Source organism: Aulonocara sp. 'chitande type north' Nkhata Bay, linkage group LG6, assembly GCF_057382095.1.
Source record: "Aulonocara sp. 'chitande type north' Nkhata Bay isolate Kocher_YH1m ecotype deep benthic linkage group LG6, A_spYH_male_GT1.1, whole genome shotgun sequence".
NCBI classification, from domain to species: Eukaryota; Metazoa; Chordata; class Actinopteri; order Cichliformes; family Cichlidae; genus Aulonocara; species Aulonocara sp. 'chitande type north' Nkhata Bay.
In genome coordinates this window covers 11915811-11936168 of record NC_141349.1, presented here as the reverse complement: position 1 = coordinate 11936168, position 20358 = coordinate 11915811, and the positions used below count along the sequence as shown (strand labels likewise).

At 38.4% G+C, this 20358-nt stretch overlaps 2 protein-coding genes across 2 annotated transcripts; both read right to left on the bottom strand.

The window, feature by feature from the left end:
• Window positions 1-869: 869 nt before the first annotated feature.
• LOC147327329 (apolipoprotein L6-like) lies at window positions 870-5891 on the bottom strand. Its single transcript, XM_086297510.1, has 9 exons — window positions 5809-5891; window positions 4576-4677; window positions 4364-4456; window positions 3999-4091; window positions 3868-3907; window positions 3722-3773; window positions 2253-2382; window positions 1990-2178; window positions 870-1669 (listed from the first exon to the last, which is right to left on the bottom strand). The coding sequence occupies exons 1-9, from the start codon at window positions 5815-5817 to the stop codon at window positions 1247-1249; spliced, it is 1131 nt and encodes a 376-aa protein (XP_086153636.1). The 5' UTR covers window positions 5818-5891; the 3' UTR covers window positions 870-1246.
• A 4228-nt stretch (window positions 5892-10119) lies between these two features.
• Window positions 10120-18967, bottom strand: LOC147327328 (uncharacterized). The gene is made up of 9 exons (XM_086294950.1): window positions 18829-18967; window positions 18614-18725; window positions 18406-18496; window positions 17683-17770; window positions 17429-17562; window positions 17062-17266; window positions 15961-16045; window positions 15754-15832; window positions 10120-15071 (listed from the first exon to the last, which is right to left on the bottom strand). Exons 1-9 carry the CDS (start codon window positions 18917-18919, stop codon window positions 14091-14093), a joined length of 1866 nt encoding a protein of 621 aa, XP_086151076.1. The 5' UTR covers window positions 18920-18967; the 3' UTR covers window positions 10120-14090.
• Window positions 18968-20358: the final 1391 nt, after the last annotated feature.

The window sequence follows — 20358 nt, the reverse complement described above, 5'->3', positions numbered from 1 at the left end:
AAATATATACAACCTGAGAGCATAGCACCAACTACTGTAAGTCACACTACATACATTCAGCAGCCACTTTATTAGGTATACCTGTTCAGCTGCTCAATAATGCAAATACCAAATTAACCAATCATGAGTCAGTAATTCAAATCATTCAGGCATATAGACATGTCCAAGACAGCCTCATGAAGTTCAAACAGAGCATCAAGAAGTAAGGTATAATAGGCATGGTTTTTGGTCTGAGTGTGTCAAAAACTACTGGTCCAAAAAAAGAGAAATATCCAGAGAGCAGCAGTTCTCAGGGTGAAAATGCCTTGTTGATGTCAGAGACCAGAGAAGAATCACCAGAGCTGATAGGAAAGCAACAGTAACACAAATAACCAGCGATTATAAACAAACCATGCAGAAGAGCACAACAAATCTTACCTTGAAGCAGTTCGGCTACAGCAGCAGAAGACCACACTTGAAGCCACACATTAATTTGGACCCAAACCCTAATTTTTTTTTTTTAGGTCATTCAAATTTTTTTTCACAACCCAAGGTGTCCACACCTTATGATAGTGTGAAAATGTAAAAAGGTTTATAGCATAAATAGGTTGAATGATAGGCAGAACTATTTGAATAAACACTGAGAAAAAGTTTGACTGCATTTCTGTAATTGTCATATGGTTTGTATGACACACAGTCAGGTCTGGGGCCTGAGTAGGTTTATGGAGAAGTAACATTTAAAATGTTTCATTTTAAGCTTACGGTTAACAACCACTCATGACATATAAAGTCAAGCTAGGAATGACAAAAGTCTATGTATTTTAAAACTGTACTCAGTATCAGGTGAAATAAAAAACAGAAAAAAGAATTACACTGCCCCCTGGTGGATGGTGTCGGTCTTTAAGTAGTTTATTTAGAAGTCATTTTTAAAAATGTCATGGCATTCTGTTTAACACCTAGCTTAAGGTGTGAATCGACAAAATCTGATTAGATTAGTTGTAGAAATAATCTTAACAGGAAAAATTGGCTAAAGTAAGGGAGGTTAACACAATCTCAGTTTTATACAGCATTAATAACCACATGCCATTTAAAAGAAACTGCTTGAAGTTACAATTCCTAAAGTTGCACTAAAAGTTTTGTTCTGTTTTCAAACCTGTTGCCAAAGAGGTAATATCTATATTGATCAATAAACTTTAATAACAGCTGAAAATTAACATTAAAAGACAACCCCAAAACAAAAGATATTCAAGTGGAGAAAAATACCCTCCTAACAATACTTTTCAAACAGTTCTTTGATTTTGATGGACTCATCCAGTCGTTCCTGGAGATCCACCGCCAAGGAGCGGAGTTTCTTTGCCAACTTTGACTCAAAGCCCTTCTTCACCTTGGTTCCATCTTTTCCTTTGGTGAAGTACATATCCATGCCGAGGGCGAAGCCTTCTATCATCCCAGATGGCTTGGAGTTTGCCTCCAAGACCTTGGCACATGGCCCTCCTAGACCAAAGAACTCCAACAACTTGGAGGCCCTCTCTGACTTCACCTTGGTCCTCTCGAGCATGATGACACCATGCTGCCTCAGCTGCTCTATGCCCTCAATGACATAAGCAAGTTTCTCCTGAATGCCCTTACTGAGGGACTCGTAGTCGGTAAAGACCTTTTCAATTTTCTTCTGGTCCTGGTTGCAGTTCACCTGGAAAAACATGCTTCACAATCAGTTCAATACCAGAAATTCAGATAACTAGTGTGGGTAGTTTCCAGTTAGTACCCTTTTTAAAAATTGTGATAACATGAAAACAGGGCTTTTGATCTTGAGAGACTTTATATTGTAAAAGAAGACATTCAGCATTTTAGATTGAAGTCCTGGAACTCCAAATTAACAAAAAAACAAAAACAAAAGTGAGTCAGAATAGATTTGAAAAATGTATTTTCTCTTAAAAATTTAGGAAAACCTATCAACCTACAAAAACCATGAACAAAGATGTTTTAACCCAGTGCCTTAAAGACCATCACCTTATTTGCGATGGCTGCTGATGCACCAGTAACACCGCCGGCTGCAGCCACGCCGACCCCGACAGCAGTTAGTGCCAGCGAGGCTCCCAGTGTGAACGGGGACAGGATCACCCCAGCAGCTGCTGCCACACCTCCTGCTACAGTTGTAGCGCCTCCTGTGATGCCAGCGATTTTTGTCCCCTTTGAAACCTGAAAAAGAAAATGATTAAAAAGGGAACCTATGGACACAGATATACATATATCCATAAATATATCCACACCACCTTATCCAAGTTGTCAGCGATGGAGCCAAGCTCGTCTATTTTTTCTTTCAGCCCGCCTTGACACCCAGATGTCGTCGAGATGTAAGAATTGAAAGCTTTATGAAGATGTTCGGCTTTAACTTCTATGACCCTAGAATGTGTTATAAAAACTTTATTAATTCACCTTTAATATCAACAAAACCAATTGCATTTTAAACACACTTATTCATGATAACAGACTGTAATAACTTTGGTGATTCTCTGACTTTTCCTAAATTAGGAAAAGCACTGCATTTATCACGGATAACTGGAAAACTGCACTTTAATTTACAGTGTAAGTCTTCATTTGCTTCACGAGCTGCTTCTTTAATTTAGTTTGTGGTAGATTATTTGGTGAAACACGTGTGTCATGACTGCCTGCTGTGAGTATATCTTTTCTTAAGCACTTAGTTTTATGTGTTTCAAACTATTAAGAGTTGTTTTGTATTAAAAGTCTGCTTTTGTTTCGGTTCTTTTCTCTACAGAAGTATTTGGACCAGATGGAAAGCAGCACTCAGGACACTATTTGACAATGTCTAAAAAAAAATCAGTGTGAATCTGCGTGTCGTTAATCATTTGAAGCAGGAGACATGTAATGAAAGTACAGGAAAGACTCCTCCAAACAGCTCAAATCAACAACTAACCTCAGATGTCTTTAGCCACATCATTCTAATGAATCTCATTTAGTAAAAATAAAAACACACACACAAAAAACTGTTTTATTTGCCTTAGTCACCAATGTCAAATAAAATAAAATGTTCTTTTGTGCCCTTCCATGTTTATGGAACTTATTCCTGTTTAACTTGTTTAATTAATTTAAGAAAGTGAAACTAATGCATAACAAAAAGGCATTCATATTTAATTATTATCATGAGAGATATGGGAGTTGCCAGCCCTGCCCTAGTTGTGTATGTTCATGAACAAAAAGGTCAGAGAGAACGAGCCCCTTCCGGCATCTCTGCATGCCTTCACTTTCACTTGCATTGTTCTTTTTCTTTCTTTCTTCCAAATGTTTTGTGAAATTTTGTGGTCTTGAAAACTGCTTTCCTCCTCAGCTTTGGGCAGCGAGAGCCAGTGTAGCATACAAAGATGTTCTTTAAGCAAAAAGGCTATGTGAATGGCTGGGAACTAAAGTTAGGCCTGAACTTAAACACATGCAATCAGCCAATCAGCTGTATGGTATAAAAGAAGTGCTGTAGCCAAAGGAGTGCACGAGTAGGTTCATGACAGTACTGTCAGTCTGTCCACCCTTTGTTAAAGACTGAAGTACAACGATGTCTGAAGAGAGGAAGATGCTCACATTTGTGTGGTGTGTCTGCATGTCACTGAATTGAATTAAGCTGCATTGAATTGAAGATGAAATTAATCCAAAGACAAACTTAGTGCCAACAAACAATCATTTTAACTATAACTACTGTTCCCACATGTAAAAGCATGGATAAAAAACTTACACTTTTTCTGGTACTCTACCAAGTTGGAGCTCACTGGACAGAGTTTTCCAGGCTAGAAGCAAATGACACTACAGTTCAGCAACAACAGGATACCACAAAAAACAACATCCTATTGAAATCTTTTCAAGCTGGATTTTTTTACTCACGTGTTGACTCTTCAAAGAAGTTTGACAGACTCTCAGCATCCTAATTAAAGAAAGATGATTTAAAGTGACTACAACATGACAAAACAATCACTTGATATCAATTTAATGCTGTGTTTATTTTAAGTAATTACCAGGGCTTCATTTTCATCATCAAGCTGCAGTCGATGGGGTTTAGGAGGCAGTAGAGGGAGTTCACCTTTATCCTTAAAACACTGATCCAGCATCTTAGAAAAAGAGAAACAATCCATGTTCATTAGATCAACCTTGAACATGGTAATCCTGTTTGAACTGTGCACATACTTCATATGTTATCTCACATGACAGAGAGTTTGATCAGACACACCAGTTTCAGATTCTTTGGATGCACATGTCTGACCTTTGTACTGCTGCAATTCAACTGCTTTCAGATAAACTACATTTCTGTGACACATTAAAAGCATTCATTGTGTGAGTAGATGTGGACAGAAAAAAAACATTAGATATAGACCAGCGGTACCTTTATTTTTTCCACAAAAACTCCATTTCCTTCTGGACTCTTTTTAACAGTCCACTTCTTTGGTGACACTGGTGGTGGACTCGAGCAGATGTCCTGAGTTTAAAATAGAGAAAAAAATCACCAAATAATTAAAAACTATTAGAATTAAACCATATATGTTTATATATAGCCACTGCTTAAACTTCTGAGAGTGTAGGCGACTGAACCCAAACCTCTTCAGATTTCGTGGGAGACAGGGGAGCACTTTTTTCTGGCTCATCAAGACTGATTGGAAGTGAGATTTGTTTCCTTGGCAGGGGAAGGGGATGCTTTGGCTGTAGAAAAGAAGGAACATAATTGAAGGTGGTGCCACTATGTTACAAAAAGAGTTATGTAAGTTTATCAAAAAATGCATCTGCAGTTTCACTGCCCCCCCCCCCCCCCCCCTCTATTCTTAGAGACCATAAGTGCATGTTCACATTACAATGTTGAGTCAAATCTTGTGATCTATACATTTTTACAGTGGAATTTGTCTCAAGATCTCAGGTCCGCTAAACAAGGCTGATGACATCTCTGCAGCTGACACACCGATTGTTGACTGGTTTCACTTTTGCTCCGAGTAAAATTTGATAATGGCTGTTTATCAGTTTATCTATCAGTGGCATTGTTCCAAAGTCAGCCTTTGACTAAGAAAGTAACAAAACTGAAGACATACTAAAGATGCATTCAAACATACAAGCATTTCTAAGGGAATATAATGTTGGCAATGTTGGCCATACAGTAAATATGGGAAGCAGTTGTATGCAATAGGAATTCCAATGATTTGTTCTGACTACATTATTACTTAATAACTCCTTTATTATTGACTCCAATCATCTTCAGCGTAATCAAGTGCACGATGCTTGTATATATGAATATATGTATGTCAATGTAACGTAAATGTAACATCTAAATAAAGTTTCAGAAGAAATCACCAAAAAAAGACATGAAAAACAAGCACAAACAAGCAACATATTTAAGACATTTACATGCTCACACTGTAATGACCCCTCCCTACGTATGCTTGGTATTAAGCAGTGAAGACGATGTTTTTCTTGACTATGTGACTCAAGGTGAGTTGCATAAAGTTTGCAGTTTACAAAGCAAGCACAAAAACTGACATTTGAAAAGCCTTGCAGCAACATGGTGATATAGAAAATACTAGAAAGCCGTTCTAAAGATAACAGTTTACTGTAAGGTTTGCGGAGACTGAGAGCTGGACAGAGCCTCATTCTTCAGCACAAAATGACCAAATTAACTGCCAAAACTTGATTTTTAAAAAAATATTTTATAATTCTGCCAAATAATATTTTGGAACAAATTCCAGATAGGTAGGCTATTTTGACTAAAACAATATGAATGGCATTTTGAGTAAAAGTTGTTCTGAGTCATCTGAACTTCATTAAAATTCCATTTGAATTTCTTACCTGTGGCATTGTGTAACGTTGTCTCTTGTCTCTGTGTCACTACAGGATGCTGCACTTTGGCTGGCTGCTCCACTAAATGAATGCTCATCCCACAATCCAAACAGGTTAGGCATGACGGTGACTGAAACGTCACGTCATGGTATTCATTCTCCGTTTTTCATTCATTTCTGTTGTTGGACTGGAAAATGTTTTTAGCATAACAACACTCGTAACAAGAAATATTAAAAGAATACTTAGATTCTTTTTTTCTTTTTCTAATGAAATTGAACGCATAAATGTTATTCTGTGAACAGAAAGACAACTTCCGCTTTTGCTTAAGTTTTTCTAAACTGGGATATACACTAGGGGGAATCTCATTAGTAACTGCTTATACAGAGGTCTCTATGTGTGCCTTTTCAAGTATGTTAAGCAGGATAACTGTCTTTTATGTTACTGTAATACAGTTGCACCAGTAAGACAAAATTTCATATTTGCAACACAGTTTGTTTTGTTGTTTTTTAGTGACTTTGGTGGAAATCTCAGAGCTGGAACATTCTTCTCATCACTCTTTCCCACTAATGATCATTGTTTTGAGAAAGCGGCTACAGATGTGAGAATTGCACCAAAGCAACTGAGAAAAACTGCAAACCTTTTCTCAGGTATGAGAATGAAGAGTGCTAATGTCATGCCAGGATCCGCTGTAATTCACGCCCTGGCTTTACAGGTTGTCTCAATCAATTAGGCACGATGTTCACAGCAGGATTGTTATTCTCACTGCACTTCATGTAGTTCTCAAAATAGTTTTATGACACAGACTCACCTGTACTAAAGACAGGACAATAATCAAAACGTTTTTCACATTTGTCAAATGTGCCAGTCAGTCAGTCAATCACTTCAACTCTGTGATTGATGAGTAACAATCTTTCACCACCTTTTTAAGACTTGGACATTAAATTGTTTTTTACTTTACCTTTACAAAATCTTACTGATTTTGCAAAGATTTCTGCAAAACTCTGTAAAAAGGATCCAGACAGAAAAATTACATGTGACGGATTTATGTGGAAAATTGCTGAAATGGAGAAAAGCAAAATAATACTCATGAAAACATACAGATCAGAAACAAGACAAAGAAAATATATACAACCTGACAGCATAGCACCGACTACTGTATGGTCCAGCAAAGTCATATTACATACATTCAGCAGCCACTTTATTAGGTATACCTGTTCAACTGCTCAATAATGCAAATATCAAATTAACCAATTGTGAGTCCGCAATACAAAGCATTTAGGCATGTAGACATGTTCAAGACAGCCTCATGAAATCAAACAAAGCTTCAAGAAGACCAAGAATACCAGTCAGACAAAAAACCATGCCCATTATGATTCCCTTAGGCCCCCTCCTCGATTCAGAGATGGTCTTTCCCTTTTCACGTAAATGGCCTCTTTGACTCTGCACTCAAACCAGCGCTCCTCCCTGTCCAGCATGTCTTCATCATGCCTGTAGGCATAAATAAACTGCCTGATGAGTTAGCTCTTCTGTGTTGTCCCATCCACTTAGCCAGATAGCCTAACGGTGCATCTTTTACCATCTTACAACGCTGTGATTGCAGCCATTTCCCAACTCTCTGCGAATGGCCATTGATCAATGGTCATGACAATTTGCATATTAAAGGTCATGAAACTGACCTCACAGCACATTGTTTGTGTCAGTCATTGTGCAAATGTACTGTTTATGAGATTGTGGAAACCTGCAGCCAGCTGAGACTGAAGAAGTCACTCACATGAGAAAGTGACATGACTGAGGTGGAAAGAGCAGAATGCTGACTGATGTAGATCTGTGGCTGCATTAAATACTGGCTTGTACTGTGCAGGCATTCAGTATTTTCTTTGAGGACCATTTAGCTGTTGTGGCAGGAAATTGCTTCGTGCAGCGGTCCCCGACCTTTTTTGCGCCACAATATTTCCCCGGACCGGCCTTTAAGGTGTCGCGGATAAATACAACAAAATAAAACTAGTACTGGTACCGAAAAAAAGAAGATTTATTCATAACACATGTGAAAAGACCCAGGAAAACCAAGTTAACAATAAAAACGATAACAAAATAACGCTAAAAACCCCGAAAACCATACATTTCACACCCGAGCCTCAACTCTCGCGGCCCGGTACCAAACGACTCACGGACCGGTACCGGTCCGAGGCCCGGGGGTTGGGGACCGCTGGCTTAGTGCATTAATAATTTGATTTTCTACAGTGTGGTATTTGTTTAATAATTCATTGATTCAGTGCATAAAATAAGTTGATAAATAACATGTTAAATATATCAATCATATCAAAAAATGATAGTTTTGGGGGGAGTTTCTTTGACACATGCTGACTAAACAGAACAGGAAGTGAGAGCAGGGAGAACAAGAGTGAGCAGTTTAGTGAAAGGAACAGGAAAGGTGAAGAAGGTAGCATCCTAAAGACGAGCAAGAGGACAGTTTAAAAGGAGACATTATGGCACAATAAAGGCACAAGCTCTATCACCAGAGCTTCATCAAACAAACTCAAATTGCATTGATTGTTTATTTCAGTATCATTCTGTGACGTCAACCTTTAGGTAGCATATAATGTTTGACATTTTACATAAATTTTACTATTAAATACAATAATAGTATACTGTATTGACTGAAAATCCCATAGATTTCAGGTCTGGATTTAGCCCCAGTATTTCAAGAGCAACGCTACTGTTTATGGACAAATTCTTAAAAGATACGAGGTTTTTTTGGTGCTGACTCAGTTTTAGTTTTTTTTTTTTTTTTTAAATTATTATTATTTTTAATATGTGCAGCAATTTATTGAAACATAAGGCAAAAACAGAGGTACAGGCACAATTCTAAAGTGTGTGAAAGTCACTTTTCAGTATGTCGACCTTTTGTTAAATATACATTTTTTAAAATAGGGAACATAAAACACAACATGTACAACAAGAATAAACAAACAAACAAACACAAAAAGCAAGGGATGTACCTACTAGTTAACATATGTACATAACAATTCAAAAATATAAGATACTGGAATATGGAGGTTCATACAAGTTCGGGACGCCTTGACTAAATATAATGTTTCCATATGTCCCAAATTTCAACAAATGTGTCATATTGAAATCTGTTAGAGAATGTAATTTTTTCCATTTTAAACAACCGATACACAACTTCATGTCATTTAGTGATGGAATTTTTACACCGAGCCATTTAGTCTTTCGGACAGCCAGACTCAAAATGCCGTATAACGGAGCACATTGCTGATACCAAGTGTCATTTGAAATTACCATATTTGTTTCCCTTTCCCATTTCTGTTTGATGTAAATTGTATTCATATTCTTAATTTCCTGTAAACACTTGTACAGTCTAGAAATCACTTTGAGACCAGGATCCGCATAGTATGCCTTAACAAATATATTCAGAACAGGAAGAGAGAAAAGATCTATTCTCTTGGGTATAAAGTTATGTAGATGATGCTGGATTTGGAGAAACCTAAAAAAATCACTATTGCTTAACTGGCATTGATCTTTTATTGACTGGAAGTCCCTAAGAGTTCCCTTATCATAAAATGTACAGTATACCTTTAAGCCTTGTCCTGCCCACTTTTTATATGTCGCATCTAACTTTTTGGGTAAAAAATCAGCTGGATTATAGTTGATCAAAACTTTAATGTGATTTCAGTTTAAGACATTAAACTGGCCACGTTTTAGATAAATTTTATAATAACAGAGTGATGCTGGACATAAGCAACTGTGATTCCCTGCATATTTTAAGGATTAAGATAAACTTCAGTTTTCACTGAGTCTTTATTAACATTATCTTGAGCTGTCTACATCATTTTAAAATGTATTAATTTTGTTGTTTGTTTGTGTTGTTAAAAGAGTTTTGTGTTGCTGTGCAGAGTGAAAATCTCACCTGATGTAGTGTTAAGGTGATGTTCACCAGTAGATGGCAACAGAGACAAATGGCACAGGTATTTTCTATACAAACAAAATTTCACACTGAAAAGCCTCAGTGGGAATTTTTGTTTGCATAGAAAGAAAAGGAAAAAGCGTCTTCAGGGGCCTGTTCTTCGTACCGCGCTAAGTGAGTTAGCTGGATGAGATTGTTGACCATTTCGCGTGATCCTGGATCGTTCGGTTCCCCGAAGCCCATCCGGGACTTGCTGTCATAGCAACAGAGCCGTAAGCGTAAACCTGCTCGGGAGCAGGTTCACTTTATGTAAACAGGATTAGATCGCGGCCACGCAGGTATGTCCGCGTCATTCATACGAAAGCAACAGCGATATTCCACCACTGTTTCACCATAAATAAATAACATCAATGTAACTAAAGATAATGCAGCACTTGATCCTTTTATTGATTTCACACAGATACATACAGGTCATTCCCTAAAAAAGGGAAATGTACTATTAACATTCTATTACATGTATGTGATTATTACAGATGTAATTCATATTTCAGAGTAGTAATTGTAAATTACTTCGTGTAATCAAGATGAGAGACCACGGCTATAAAAGCGAAGGTGGATTTGGGAAGCCTGTCGCAGTCATATCCTGTCCGTTTACGCGAGCAACCCATTGCGGAAGGTCCAAGATTGATAAGGAGAGTTTTCAGAATTCAGCGTATATTGCGGGACAGACAGGATCCTTTAGCTCAGCGCGACAGTGTGCTCATAGAGAGATATCGATTTTCCCGTGAGGGTATTATTCACTTAACCAACTTGTTGACGAGGGGGTGCAGGACCACCACCTGTCTTTTTTTTTGCTCTGCCCTTTTCTTGGTTGCTGTTATGAACAAACAAACAGAGTATTCCAGGGTCTCTTTCCAAGAGACGACAAGCAATATAAGTGATAAATATTACCATTCTGTAGAATATTCTTATATTTCACTTTTACTTGTTCCCATGTTCTAGTGGGTCCTGTTGTGGCTCTAATGTGAAAGGGGATATAATATAACATATTATAATATAATATAATGTAATATAATATTGGATAATATGGTGTGATATGATAAATCTACCCTACCGCCTACTGGTGTTGGCCAGAGGGGCCGATGGCGCAATATGGCAGCCTGGCTTCTGTCAGTCTGCCCCAGGGCAGCTGTGGCTACAACCGTAGGTGCCTTCACCAGTGTGTGATTGTGAGAGTGAATGAATAGTGGCATTGTAAAGCGCTTTGGGTGCCTTGAAAAGCGCTATATAAATCCACTCCATTATTATTGTTATTATTAAATTACTTACGAGTTTAATTTGTCAGCAACTTCCTGCCAGCCCTCGCTCCTTGCTTTTGCAGCCTTTGCAGTGTTCCCTTGCGTTTTAATTAAACTCTGAAACTCCTGAAATCCCTCACTCAAGAGTTCTTGCTCTGCTGCCGAAAAATACCGAGCGCGCTCCTTCGACATTTTCGCCGACCAATCAAAGGGTTGCCGATCAATGTTTCTACTATCGATGCGTAGCCCCTGTTGGGCCACCCAGTGATCTCACATTACTTCATCCAGCTATACTAATCGTCAACAACAGGTGTGTTCGGGGAACCGGATTAGCGAGCTCAGAGTTAGCGCGATGATTTGGTCTTGGATTTTTCATTTGATCTTGGATGTAGTAAGCGACGTACGAAGCACAGGGCCCAGGTCTTTCCAGTGTTTTCAAAATTGTGTTTTTCAGATTCACATCAAAACTTCACACAGACACACACACGTTCGTTTTCACATCTTAGTGAGGACACTGAATTGACATATTACCCCTTAACCAACCATCAGAAATCAATGCCTAACCCTAACCCTTACCCAAAAACCTAACCATGACCCAATGGCACCCCTAACCTCAAAATGACATGTTGAGCCAAAAAACTGCAAAATTGCATGTATTTCTCGTTAATTTTTATTGAGATTTTAACCATTTTTAGTTTTCATGGAAAATAACTGTTATTCATGAAATGACATAATTTCAAATAACTTCTTAAAGTCAGTAAATAGCTGCCACACAAGAATAAATAAAATCTAATTTATGATATTTAACGGAGTTAGAAGTTAGCAGGAAGTTAGCTCACTAGCTTCTATCTAGATACAATATAGCATGTCCTGACTGCGGGGCTTTGGAAACAAATTAAAACGTACAGTTCTGTTATCACTTCCAACATAAATGAAGACAGAAAACTAAACAGCAGTGACGTTTGTAGGGTTACTGAAGTTTGGCTAGCTGGTATATAATGCTGTGCTACATGACCGCTAGTGACACAGCTATGTTAGCATAATATATACAAGCTAACTTTTTTCCCACTCGATAAAAGTTAACGTGAGTGTTCTCGGTGGTCAGGAACAAATGTAATCGCATGGCAGGATGCTGTAAAAGGACCAAACTTCAGCCAGGAGAACAACTGAGATAATCCATCCACAATATGAGGTTAGTCATTCATATACTGCTGCATGGGCTGGGCTGTAGTTACATCCTAAGGTTTTAAAAACTGAGCTTAAATAAATGATTAGCGGTAATAAAAGCCGAGGGAGGTCAACAGTGATCACTGACTGTTTTAGGAGCTTTTTGAGATTAAATAGAAGAAAATACAAAACATTAAACAAGTTAACAACACAAAAGCCATATTAAACGCAGACTACTTTAGGCCCAGAAGTAGAATTCGTCACGTCATCACTTAACGACCGGATATGTTTCCTGCAATAAAGTTACCAAGTTCGTCTGTTACAAACAAGCAATCCAACATTGTTAAATACGCTGCTATATGGCCAAAAGTATTGGGCCACACCTCTGACTCAATGAATTCAGGTGTTTCAGTTCCATGACTACAGGTGTATAAAATTAAGCATCCATGCAGTCTGCCTTTGCAAGTATTTGTGAAAGAATGGGTCTGAACAGTTCACTGCTCTCACAGTGTGGTACCGTAATACTATGTCAGACAACATAAGCTGAGATAAAAGCCACCAAGGCTCTGCACCAGTGTTGGTCAAGTTACTTGAAAAAAGTAATCAGTAACTAATTACTGATTACTTCCCCCCAAAAGTAATCCCGTTACTTTACTGATTACTTATTTTCAAAAGTAATTAATTACTTAGTTACTTAGTTACTTTTTAAAAACACGATTTACAACCTGAATAGGTGATAAAGCGATAGATCTTTCAGCCCAATTCTACTTTTTCTACATAATCCATCATACAAAATGTAATCAAATGGAAAGGTCCCTTTTTAAAACTTGTTTTATTAGTTTTAATCTTTTAACTTTATGCATCAAGCAAAAATTTAATTATATGCAACATTCTCTGACTGGAAGAAATTTGTTTAATATTTAAACCTATTTTCTGCACATTCCCGCACATAAAATATATTTTTTTTGTGTTTACACTCAGTCTTTCAAATAGATGCAAGTGAAACACAGCAGAAAATAAATAAAATCAAAGACTCAGCGGCCCTTTTGCTCTATTTTCACCTGTAAAGCAAGAGTGGCGTAGGCGGAGGTTTGCCCTGGGGCAGGTTTTTGTCACTTTTTATGGAATCAAACTTAAAGTAAGGTCAGTACTTCCACGCTTTAAACGCTGCATGCTCATACTCTCTTCTGCACTCGATATATTATCCATTGTTGATCTGCACACAGCTGCTGTCACGAACGTCGCACTTGCTTACCTTACTGTCATGAGACATTCTCGCAAAAAAATCACGGTTTTAGTAACGCAGTAACGCAGTGTTCCTACGGGAAAGTAACGGTAATCAAATTACCGTTTTTGCAACAGTAATCCCTTACTTTACTCATTACTTGAAAAAAGTAATCGGATTACGCGTTACTGCCCATCTCTGCTCTGTACAGCTCCAAACCTCCTCTGCCACTGACATCAGGATAAAAAATGTGCACTGGAAGCTTCATGGTATGGATTTAAATCGCTCAATATGTATGTGGCCAAAAACTTTAGTCCATGTAGGGAAGTTTACCACAGTTTACCACAGTTTACCACAGTTTACACAGATTTACGCAGTTTAGAGTCAGTCAGGTCAGCTAGTGTGATGGCAGAGAGGGCAGCCTTTACATTGTAGAAAGAGTCACATTATTTTATTCTGGGGTGACAGTATGAGCTTCTGAGCAGGCATAAATATTGATATAAATATATAAAAAACAAAAGTAAAATACATTCATGAAACTGTCAAAGTTGCTGAAAACTGAGCAGAAGAGAAAGAATTATGTGATGTCACATTTTCCTGAGAACTGACTGACTGTGATGACTCCTCCAAGTGCTACATGCTATGTTGTCCTGCTAGTTGAGCCTGCTGTCTGTTCTCAGCCGTCCTCCTGTTTCACTGGCATATATCCATCACCAGAGGGCTCCACCGACCTGCCTGTTGACATCAGAGCAAACCCCTGTGTCATGTGACCTGGCTGGAGCTGCAACGCTGGACTCAGTCGTGGCCCAGGCAAGTTCAGAGGCAGTTGTGGAAAAGAGAGCAGGGAGCATGGTAAAGCACTGGAAGGATGAGGCGGAAACAGGAAGCGTGTAGATTCAGTGGACTTATCAGCATCCTCCATGCCCTCATCCTGACTCAGCTGCTCCTCTCCCCCACTGCTAACACCTGAATCCAAGCTGGGAAGCTCCGGGCTGTCAGCCTGCTGTTTCTCCACTCGCTCATAATCAGAACAAACCTGGATAGACTTGCCAAACACACCTCCGCTGCTTCCAAACAACCTCTGAAAATCTGCCTTTTGTTTATTCCCTCCCTCCTTCTCTTCCTCACCCTCAGGTTCTTCATCATGGCTATCAGTCATATTGATGCTATCTGCCTCCATGCTCTCTTCACTGACCTCTTCACAACTGCACATGCCTGAATCTAGACTCTGGAGCCTAAATCGATCATTGTCGAGCCTCTCAGTTTTCTCGTAGTCTGAAATCACCTGTACTGGCTCACTGTTACTGCTGCCTTTGAGCAGCAACATTAACGTCTCCTTTTCTTTCTCTCTCGCTTCATCACTTTCCTGTTCTGCGCTTTTTCCTTCACCCTGAGTACCAACAGGACCATAAGGCGTGTCAACCGCACAGGGCTTCAGATTCCCAGCAGTGAGTGAGGAAATAGGAGGAGGGCTACAAAGCTCAGAGTAACTTGGGTTAGTGAAGCTGGAGCTGGTGGAGTCATAGCTGCCTTTGTTCAACACCATCTTCTCATCTGGCTTGTAGGCCACAGCAGCATCCACAGGTGAGATTAATTCTACAGTGATAATTTCCACTGGTTTCAAGAAGGAGTGAAAGTATTCACTGGAGAACCCACTCTGGAGGAGAGAAAGTCACAGAACAGAAGAAGAGATTAGAAAGATTTGAAATATACTAGATATTCAGTCTGCACTTCAAGACCAGGATTAAAAAGACGAATGGATCAGTGATCAATTTTGTTTGTCTGGTTAGACTGTCTGCAGCACAACTTTCAGTAATTCTCTTTTTATGTTGCATGCTGTGTCTGTTTATGAGCTGCAGTTATCTCATTTTTATTTGTAGATGGTTATGACAAAGTATTGAACTGAAAACTAAAGAAGATTCAGTATTCGACTGTAAACGACCACGGCTGACCCAGTGGCATTTTAATCATTCTTTATTAATACTTGATGGTTGCTGTGCACACGCAGGACCCACTACAGTATTTAAGTAGGCGGGGCATGATTGCAGATGCCATGCAGGTGCGTCTGCCGTCCCTGCACGGCACCGCAAGCCACGGCCTGCCACATCGACTTACAGTCATATGTGGCTGACACACAGCTCAAAATAAATGCTAACGATAGCTGCTAGTCATGTACATTTACTGCAAACATGTTCACCATGATAGTACACAAATGTTATTTTTTACTGCCCTGAAATGGCAGCTTCAATTGTTTTTCATTTTAAACTGTAAACTGTAACCTGATTACATGATTTAACAGTAGAGAGTAAAGAGGACGCATCTACAGCCTGTATGCTTACCTTAAAATGTACATTCTGCAGGGAGGATTTTCCTGGGTCTGGTACGGGCTGACCTTTCATTGTCTTTACTACATAAACCCTGAGGCAACAAAATTACAATCAAAACCGAAGCTGTCAAAAAGAATCTTTTTGTTTTTAATACATCATACCAGAATAACTAATCATAATATACTGCACATTGAGATATTTTTGGAAAAGTTTGCTTACCAGTGTTTTTTAGTTGTGCAGAGAATGACTGCCATTAACACTACAACACCTGCTGTAATTATGCACACAACAAGTGTAGGAACATCTGAAAAATACAAAAAAACCAAAAAACAGAATAGAATAACTTTATCGTCCACACTAATGGAAAATTGTCTTTGGTTCACCAAGTCAAAAATCAACCAGGCAATAAAATCATAATAAAAATATTGGTAGGAATCAGACCACATTCAAACCTAAGCATAAATAACACTCCAATATACCTATAGAAATACTTCACAGTATATGATGGATTTTTTTAAAATATTAAATGCTTTTGACACAAAGGATCTCTTATAGACTTTTTTGCTAGCTAGAGGCATCTTGTAACGTCATCCTGACAGCATTAATTCAAAATCAGAGTGAAGAGGGTGTTTGGGGTCAGTAACAATAGACCAGGCTTTCCTTAAGACAGCTTGAAGATACTAGATTCCAATCAAGGCTGCTATCGACCAGTAATTGTTCTGGTAGTTCTAACAATCATGTTACAAAATAACAAAATATTCTCCAATTAGCTTTCCTGTAAATGGAATGAGCATAAAAAAAAATAAATCTTGTCCTTAAAATGTGTTTCCAGATACTTAAAGATATTAATGACTCTCACAGACTGATCAGAAAGTGAAGCCGGTCATGGGGATTGGGTAATTCAAGACAAGCTTTTTCATTTTTAATAAGGAAATAATGAAATTTACACCCTTCTTTCAACCTGCATCCCTGAGCAAAACCATTAGGGCTCGAGTTCCTATAGAAGACCAACAATAGCCATATCATCAGCATATTTTCACATTTTCACTTTCCTATCTTGGAGCTGCACGTCATTTACATAAACAGAGAATAACAATGGTACTGACTGTACTGACTTCATCAGGTAAAACAAATACAGAATTTCTGTGGGCTTTAGTTGCTCTTATAAAATGTGTGTCCTTGTTGTACTGAAACAGAAGACAGAGCCGATCACGTTAGCTTAGAAAAATGAGAGAAGGCAGGACTGAATGTAAAAGAGAACTCTGCAGAGTTTCTTAAACTAAACTATTTGTCTTTGGAGCCATTTGGCAAAAAAAGTACCTGATGGTGGTTTTCTTTTTCCTACTGGTGACTCCCATGATGCAGTGGGGCTCCAGTCACTCCAGGCTCCCTTGGGTCGAGGTTTAACAGACCGCACACGAACTCGTACCTCGTACTTCTCGCCTTGTATCAGTTTGTCTGGGTCCAGCTCTGCCCTGCACTCATTCTCGCACTGAATGTCACCTTTTTTCTGAAAGGGGGGATCCTGACAGACAGAAAGATTTTTATATCACTTTATTTACTCTTGCTATGAATTCACACAAACACAGGGCAAGGATCATGTGTACACACTATTTAAACGTGCACTTTCAGGATCTCGACTTCATACCCAAACTCATTCACATTGTGATACAAAATCTAAACTTACACTCCATGACTGATCCTGCTGCTTCCACTGCACTTCACTTTCGTATGATCTGATCATTTCATGTTCGGGGTCTTCGGACAACCAGGAAACAGAGGTGACGTTGACTTCTGGCTTCGAAGGAGGATTCACCTTTACTGTAAGAGTGTGCACATGAACACACACACACACACACACGAATCAGACAAATATGTTCTATGGGCTCCGTAAATAGGTCATATTGTAAGTAACAATGAGGTAGTATAGATTACACTCACTGTGACAGGACGGCATGTAGGAAGTGATTAGACTCTGCTTCATATGAGCACAGCTCAGATTCATGGACAACACATGGAAAGACTGAAACTGAAATAAATTGTTTTGAAAAATTAATAAAATGATCCAAAACTAGTGAAGATCTAAATCGATTGGTAAATTTAAAATGTTTTGATTCAAATCTACAGATAATAGTTTCGATGTAAATCTAGAAGTGATGTATATATGCTTGAGGCTTGAGGTTTTCCTTGGTGTCACAGAGTGAAATTCACAAGGGTGGGACCAGTTATGCTTCTTCTTCATTTTTGACATATTATTATTTCATATGTGCAGGTATACCCGCACATATTAGAAAAAAAGGGGTCCAGAATGCTCTCTCAGTTTAGCTTCTACGTTTTGAGAAATTAGCATTTTCACACAGTAGTCTGTGTCTGCACAGAGGCCATAATTAGCTTTAATTTCACTTCATGTGCAAAAAAGTAAAAATAAAAAAGAAGCCTGATCCTGGAGTTGTACTTCCTGAAATTCATACATAGATACTCTAATATTAAATGGAAAGCAGTGTGCTTTAAATGTCCTGCTGGCCATATGCTCATCACAGGATTCTTCACAGCTGTCTATACCTTAAAAAGCAGATGATTCTTTTTTTCTCTCTTCTACAGATTTTAAACATATTTTTAATAAACAGGGTATCCACCAACAATGCTAGTTGTTTACACACTCACAGTGTATTCCATTTCAAAGATGAGGGAGCACTCCTTTAGGTCTGGTCTGGACATGTCAACAGACTTTAGGTGACAGGAAGTGCTGTAAGAGCTGAGAAGAAGAATATTCATTTGATTTTGCTGTAGATGATGTTACTGATGACATTTGTGACTCGTGTATTGTAAGTATTATGCATCTAGGTTTTCTTTTTGTGATTGAGGTCCTTACATGTAGCGAGCTTTATACTGAGCATGTATGGTGCATGCAGTGTCATCAGACACGTATTTGCTGTTCCACAAACATGTGATGTTTCTATTGTAGTCAGTGTAGCAAGTGAGATCTGTGAGAATTAAAACAGGAGAGATTAAATGAAAATGAGTAAATATGTCAAACAACAGATCTTAAAATCAGTTAAACATGAATAAAGAGGAATAAAGACTAACTCTCTGGAAGCCTGGGACACTCATCACTTGTGCAGAGCAGCAGCAGAGGCAGCAGAATAAACAGGGAAAGTCTTTTCTTATTTCTCTCCATTTGTTAAGTCCTTTGAGGCCACTGGGATGGTTTGTTTCCAAAGCTCAGTGACTGGAAGATTTGAAGCATTGTAGTCGCTCCAGACTTTGGCTCACTGCTTCCCAATTTTTCTCATCCTGCCCAGATAAAAAATAAATAAATTTAAAGTGTTTATTAAATCATCTGGTTGACAAGATGCAACAATGTGACAGAGATACACATAGAAAAAAAACTGCTGCCTACAAACACATCAAGAATAAGTTGTAACATAAGCAGTCGATGGAAAAACAGAAATAGAAGTGTTTCAGATCCTGCCCCACTCCTCTGCGGTTCCACATCTGTACAAATGTGACATTTGTTCTCTTGCAGTAACAGGATAAATGAACAATGATGATTTGAGACAACAAAGTTCCAGTGTAAATCAGGCTTATGCATCAAAATCAACACCAAATACAATGTCATTGATATTTCCTTTTTCAGGGTAAAACAAGACCAGCTGTTTTTTCTGAAAGGCCACACTCATACAGCCATTAAAACAGGTAATGAAAAGAAATACTCTGGTCAAATTCTCATTTTACACTCAGCCACGCACACTCAAGACATGCAAAACCTTTCATCAGCTTCCTTTTTGGAACATACAACAGTCTGCCTTTTTCATCCCACCCACATTTGTGCAAAAATGTCAGCAGTTTCCATTCAATCTCCACTGGAATTCAGCACAACTATTTAATAAAATACAGTTTAAATATCAAACAGTTCTCTTAATAAAACAATAATAATAATAATTGTGTCAGCTACACAAACCCAAACAGATAAAAGGAAAAAAAAAAGGTTGAATTCGTTGCTTTTCAATTCAAGCAATTAACACTGTAGAGGATCTTACTTTGAATCGGCACTGCTCTCCAGACTAAAATGTGAACTTCTGATTAATTATTCTTCACTTCTGAGCATCTGAAGCATGTCAACACGTGTTTCTTACTTCCTATCATTTCTTTCAACTGACAGATAAGGTTAAATTTAGTACCTGATGACACATTTAAACATGCAGTCAAGTAAAAACTGGCAGCTTCTGCGTTAATGTTTCAGTTTTAAACTTCATCATCATTTATTAGTTTGTTGACTACAGCCTGCCATTTCCCCCAGCCTGTTGGATTTTTAACCGTGCACAGCAATGCACACAAAGGGCATGCTACAGCTAATACTTATAAATGTATTAGCTGCAGCTGCTTTTGCATGTGGACCGCAATGACATTTAAACTCTGTGAAAAACAGGATGAAAAAAAAATGTGTTTGTGTGGATTCGTGGTTCTTGTGGTTTTGCAGCCAAGTGCAAGCTGACCCACAAACACCCAGAGCCTGACCTAAAACTTTCACCTTGTGCGTTTACTGCAGTATTATCTGTAAAGACTTTTTTTAAAAGCATTTTATCTCATTGATATTCAAGCGAACATTTCTTTTCA

Coding starts and splice junctions, on each gene's coding strand:
- LOC147327329 (XM_086297510.1), bottom strand. Junction 4,457..4,575: donor CTCCCACGAAATCTGAAGAG/GTTTGGGTTCAG, acceptor TTTTAAACTCAG/GACATCTGCTCGAGTCCACC. Junction 1,670..1,989: donor CAGCAGCCATCGCAAATAAG/GTGATGGTCTTT, acceptor ATGTTTTTCCAG/GTGAACTGCAACCAGGACCA.
- LOC147327328 (XM_086294950.1), bottom strand. CDS start 18,919: ATGGAGAGAAATAAGAAAAGACTTTCCCTGTTTATTCTGCTGCCTCTG. Junction 16,046..17,061: donor AAAAAGAAAACCACCATCAG/GTACTTTTTTTG, acceptor TGTATTTTTCAG/ATGTTCCTACACTTGTTGTG. Junction 15,833..15,960: donor TGCACAACTAAAAAACACTG/GTAAGCAAACTT, acceptor TTGTTGCCTCAG/GGTTTATGTAGTAAAGACAA.